Source organism: Volvox carteri, assembly GCF_000143455.1.
Source record: "Volvox carteri f. nagariensis unplaced genomic scaffold VOLCAscaffold_36, whole genome shotgun sequence".
Classification (NCBI taxonomy): Eukaryota; Viridiplantae; Chlorophyta; class Chlorophyceae; order Chlamydomonadales; family Volvocaceae; genus Volvox; species Volvox carteri.
Window position 1 is genome coordinate 669,222 of NW_003307579.1, and position 5,848 is coordinate 675,069.

Consider the following 5,848-nt stretch of genomic DNA (forward strand, 5'->3'; position numbering starts at 1 on the left):
TGGATCGATCTGCTGTGTGTGCATGTATGTATGTATGTATGTATGTAGCACTTTTTGCCGTTCTGGCTCCGCTGTAAGAATTGCTTTATGTATGTATGTATGTATGTATGTATGTATGTATGTATGTATGTATGTATGTATGTATGTATGTATGTATGTATGTATGTATGTGTGTGTGTGGGGAGAAATGGAAGTTGCAGTGGGTGGGTGGGTGGGTGGGCATTCCCCCCTCCCCAACATACATACGTACACACACAATCCTCCACTAACCCTTAACCACCTGTTAGGTAATGATAACCGCCAGCCACCTGCCGTATAACGCCAACGGCCTCAAGTTCTTCACCGCCGCGGGGGGGCTGGATAAGCCCGACATCACCGAGTTGCTTCAGCTGGCGGCGGTGGCGGCGGCTCAGGCAGGAGTGATGTTAGGTGCGTGTCTGTACGTATGTGTGTCTGTCATACAGTACATGTATCTATCTATCTATCTATCTATCTACGTGTGACTGCGCCATGTATTTGTGTCCATAACGACCATAACGGTAATTTCATTAGTAATTAATGGCCACGGATGTTGTCTGCATAACCCACCCACCCCACACGTAACCCCCCTTCCCCCACATAACTCGGCCTCCCGCCCTTCCCGCCGCCGCAGGCGACCCCCTTTCCGAGCACTCCCATCTGCTCTCCGCCGCCCTGGCCACCGACCCCTCCCGCCTCGCCCGCCTGCCCTTCCTGCCGGCCTACTCCGCCGCGCTGAGGGACCTCATAAAGCGTGGGGTCAACTCACCAACCAACTACCACTTCCCCCTGCTGGGCTGCAAGCTGGTGGTCAATGCGGGGAACGGAGCCGGGGGCTTCTTCGGGGAGCAGGTACAAAACACGTCAGCCGGGTGGTGTGGGGTGGGAGGTGGTGTGGGGTGGTGTGGGGTGGGGTGGATTGGGGGGATTTGTAGTTGGGGTAAGGGGAGGACGGGGAGGAAGGGGAGGAAGGGGAGGAGGGTTAGGATGGTTCGGGAGGGGAGGGAGAGGGAGGAAGAGGGAGAGGGAGAGGGAGGAGGGGAAGGAGAGGGAGAGGAGGAGGAGCCCGACTATTCGGGGTTGCCTTGCCGTTCAGCCTGTTGTTGTTGTTATGTCGTTTTCTTCTTCAAGCTGAAAACTACAGCTGAGATGTCAGCGGTTGAGATTCCGTGATCCTGTGTTTTGCGGGCTCCTCTTGTTCACCCCCCTCTTCCCCGGGAGCATGCAGGTTCTGGCCCCCCTGGGTGCGGACGTCAGCGGATCCGTGTTTCTGGATCCTGACGGTACCTTCCCCAACCACCCCCCCAACCCCGAGCACCCGGCCGCCATGGCTGCCGGGGCGGAGGCCGTGCGGGCGGCGGAGGCGGAGCTGGGCATCGTGTTCGACACTGACGTGGACAGGTGGGGGAGGGGGCCCCGGGGGAACACAGGGATGTGTATGCGTGTGCGTGTGTGTGCCTGTGTATGTATGTACGTATGTATGTATGTATGTTAAAGTTTGGTGATCATCGGAGCCGCGATGATGATGATGATGATGATGATGATGGGGGGAAATGTCGAGGGGATACGCTGGAGAATATAACTTCAATATTTACCGAAGGGAGCTCCGAATAGTGTTGGACACCAGCGACGTATATTACTGATTGTTACTTGATGTACGGTCATCATCGTCATCATCATTATAACACCATTATCATCTTCATCTTCACCACCACCACCACCTTCTTCTCGTCGCCCCAGATCTGCGATTGTGGACGGAGCCGGTAGAGAGATCAACTCCAACCGCTTCATTGCGCTCATGGCGGCGGTTGTACTGCGTCAACACCCCGGCACAACCATCGTAACTGATTCGGTAACCTCCAACGGTCTAACCAAATTCATCGAGCAGTTGGGCGGCAAGCACATGCGGTACGGCACGCTTCATGCGCCGTGGCGTTGTTGTTGCAAACCACATTCTCACATATGCAAGGTTGTGGTCATGTTAATCGAATAATGTACTGCTGTACATCAGTCTTTTTGAAGCGCCTTTTTCGTGGGTGGTGTGGAGGTTTGGAGAAAAGGAAGACGGAAGGCAAAAGGGAAAAGGGACATACCTACAGTGTTGAACTTTCGTACACTGCCTTTGCAATTATCAACCTGCTTCGATTCTGGAGCCGCCTAACGGCTTTGTCTGTTCCATGTCTGTCTGTTTGCCCACACACGCACTCGCACCCACCTACCCATCATCAATCCAGCCCCAACCAAAAGCCTCGCTTTCCGTACCCGATTGCCGTACCCGACCCCGCACACTTCTTTTCGTACCCCTTCACACAACCCCCCTCACACCCCCGTTCATGTGCCTTCATGTCCCCAGCTTCAAGCGAGGCTACAAGAACGTGATTGCGGCGGGTGTGAAGCTCAACTCGGATGGCGAGGACTGCCAGCTGATGATGGAGACAAGCGGTCACGGGGCGCTCAAGGAAAACTACTTTCTGGACGATGGGGCGTATCTGGCGGTCAAGGTGAGTGCGTGTGCGAGTGTAGGTGTAGGTGCTATTGCGGTTGCGGTCGCAGTGTTGCAGTGGTTGTGGTTGCAGCGGTTGCGGTTGGAGTGGTTGCAGTGGTTGCGGTTGCAGTGATTGCGGTTGGAGTGGTTGCGAGATGGGAACGCGGGGAGGTATGTAGACGGGCAGGTATGTACGATGGTATGTACGAGTGTACGTAGAAAAGGCGCTGGGTAGAATGGTCAAAGGTCGGTAATCTCGGTCTGACTCCTCTGACAATATGTAGGGGATGGACACGCACTTGGGCATGTGGCCCCTCTCCCCCGTCCCTCTCCCCCTCTTCCCTTCCCCCCCTTAGGCGATAATCGAGCACGTTCGTCGCCGCAACGAGGGTGCCGGCGGAATCAGCGAGCTGCTGGCGGGGCTGCAAGAGCCGCTGGAGAGCACGGAGTGGCGCATCCGCATACAGCACCCGGACTTTAAAGAGGCGGGGGCAAAGGTGGGGCGTGCGGTGCGCATGTGTGCGGGTGTGTCGAGGAGCCGTTCTTAGGGTACGGCAGAGTACGGCGGAGTACGGCGGACGTGAGAATCGGAACCCTACTAAAGGTGACCGACGGCGGCGGCGCTGCTTGATGGCTACCTGACGGCCTGATGTCCCCTACTTGCCTTCACGTGGCTTCACGGCTGGAAATCGACGTCATTTGCTCACGGAGTTGAAGTTGCGGCAGGGGGGCGGCGCTTCTTCACATCTCCCCACATACCACCCTCTCCGGGGATCGCAAATCCTGACTGTACGGAGAGTCCGCCACCGCCACACAGGCAGACACCGACGGGTATGCATAAAAGGATGTACTGTACAATTGTTGTCGTACGTCGTACAGGTGCTGGCCCATTTCTACGATCTAGTCTTGAGCGGCACCTATCCTGACTGGCGGTTGGAGGCGGTTAACCACGAGGGCTGGCGTGTCAGTGTGGACGAGGGGGAGGGGCGCAAGGGCTGGGCGCTTTTAAGACAGGCACGGCGGGGCGCTGGGGGTTGCGGTGGAGGCGTGTGTGTTTCAGGGAAGGTTACTGCGGAAGTGGAGGGGGGAAATCAGCTGGGGGATAATCAGTCCCGGGGCCCGCCCTCGCAGGGGAGTGGCATGCCAGGGCATGAAAGGGAGGGGGTGTAAGAGGGGTACAACCACAGCGGTGTGTGTAGAGATTACCTAAGTCGACCGTTCAGGAAGCCGCCATCATCACACGCATGGCCTTGGCGAAACCGGTGACCCTCCCCCGCCTCCGCCTCTCCTCGCTCGCTCTTCGCACACGCACACGCGCACTCTCTCTCTCTCTCTCTCTCTCCCACACACACACTCTCTCACACTGACACACACTCCCCCCACTTGTCCCTTTCCTTACCAGAGTCTTCACGACCCGCTGCTGGTGCTGAATGTGGAGAGCGAGGTGGAGGGAGGGGCCCAAACCACTGCAGCTAGAGTGGGGGCCTTCCTGCGCTCCGAAACCCAGAAGGGGGGCCCGGCCCTGAACCTGGGGCCACTGGCAGCCCTGCTGCCGCAGTGAGCGGGATGGGGTGACAGCGGGGGGAGGGAGGGAAGCCGCGTGCCGCGGTTAGCAGCCTACTCCCTTTCCTCACCCTCCTCGTCCTCGTCCCCATCCTCCTGGCTCGGTATATATAGGACTGGGACACACACACACACACATAAATGAATAATATATATGTATATCTGTGTAGTATTTATTGATCAAAACAAGAAGCCGAGATCCACTGATGCTCAACTGCTTGCTGGTGGCGACGAGAGATTGCTTCAAACTCCCCTGTCTCAACGGGCTTCTGGAGCGCCCTCCTTCGGCTATAGGCTTGTCGTGCGGAGTAGGCTATAGGCTACGTGTTGAAGGGTGCGCCTGCCTTCCTATGTAGCGCTCGCAGTTGAACGAAACAAAACAAAAGCCCATGCGCCTATTCCTGAGAAGCAGAGCGGGCACATCTTCGGCTTCATTCGTTAAAAAAAATGCTGACGAGTTGCTTATGAGACCTAAGATATTCCCAGCATCAGCTTTGGCATATATCAGCTCGTGAAAGCGCGCAGACAGGCGTGCAGGGATTGGGGGCTTAGGTAACACAGCGCCAGCAGCAGCAGCAGCAGCAGCAGCAGCAGCCCCAGTATGTGCCGCGAAGTGTTTTTGTCAAGATGGCTGAGCTCAAGCCACCGCAGCCGTTGAACCGTTGAGCTTAGCAAGTTGCTTCAGGACGAAAAGGGCGCGCAACAGGAGCAGTTCTTTGGTACGGGGGGTCATCCTTCCGGGTGTTCGAGGGGTCATGACCGCACGCACGTGTTTTGTCGATGCTAGTCGTATGACGCGACAGAGGGCTCCGTTCCTATTTCGCCCTCCCCCTGCCCAGGGCACCCCCGCATGGGCAACACAGCACCCGTGTTGCTGGCACGATGGATCGAACACAGCACCTCGTGATTGGCACGATATTGGACACATAAGCCGACCCGGAATTAGCTCAGGGGCACATTCCCAGGGAATGTAGGGGCAGCCGGGAGCCCGCATGATTCTGTTGGCCCACTATACAAGATGCGGATTGCTTGATAGCTGCGAGCTGCATGATAGCGGACTTGAGACTGGGCAATTTGGAAACCCTGAAGGAAATGTTGTTGTTGTTGTTACATGGTCGTGGGTGCGTTCCCCGTACCTGCAAACCACCCTAGTACGAGCCGAGGGCTCAAGGGCTGCCAAATCGCCTATAAGCACCATCCTACCTCGCACTTCCAACGAAACAAGTAATGAAGTATACTAACGACCAAAGGGAACGATAGAGTTGCGGTGAGACCATATACGTTCCAGCATTCTTGCCAGGCGTCCAGGTTCCCACTTCATAGCGTCCTTCATATGTTCGAAGCGTGGAAAGCCCATATCAGATCTGATTCCGTCGTAAACCGGACAGTCCAGCAAAATGTGTTTCTCATCCTCGATGTGGCTATCAGTGCCGCAGCAGGGGCATACTCGCTCCTCCCTAGGTATATAACGCCGTCCCTTACGCGCTCTGTTAGCCGCCAGTGCCCAACAGCAAAGCCTAAACTGCATAAGCTTGCAATTCGCCGAACGTGGGATAAACATTGTGATGTGCGGGAGCACCTCCTTCCTGCCCGCTTGCTCGGCCGCCAGCCCCATCCAATGCTTATACTTCGCCATGTGAATTCCTGGTTGTTTGCCGTCTGACGGATACACGTCAGGCTGGACATCTAAACGTGTATGCTTCCAACCACTCACTAATCGGTCCTTGAACTCCGAAATCACACCTTCTGGCATTGGCTTGTTCATCAGCCACTCCACTCGTT

At 56.3% G+C, this 5,848-nt stretch overlaps 1 protein-coding gene across 1 annotated transcript in view; it reads left to right on the forward strand.

Moving 5' to 3' along the window:
* Positions 1-4,996, forward strand: part of VOLCADRAFT_105962 (uncharacterized protein) — a gene marked incomplete at its 3' end in the record, with an annotated part of 7,528 nt that extends 2,532 nt beyond the window's left edge. Inside the window, exons 7-15 of the mRNA XM_002953390.1 lie at positions 288-429; positions 653-870; positions 1,247-1,419; positions 1,759-1,926; positions 2,372-2,519; positions 2,860-3,000; positions 3,383-3,517; positions 3,906-4,060; positions 4,906-4,996. Of these exons, the coding sequence (XP_002953436.1) occupies positions 288-429; positions 653-870; positions 1,247-1,419; positions 1,759-1,926; positions 2,372-2,519; positions 2,860-3,000; positions 3,383-3,517; positions 3,906-4,060; positions 4,906-4,996 (1,371 nt within the window). The remainder of the gene's footprint in view (positions 1-287; positions 430-652; positions 871-1,246; positions 1,420-1,758; positions 1,927-2,371; positions 2,520-2,859; positions 3,001-3,382; positions 3,518-3,905; positions 4,061-4,905) is intronic.
* Positions 4,997-5,848: the final 852 nt, after the last annotated feature.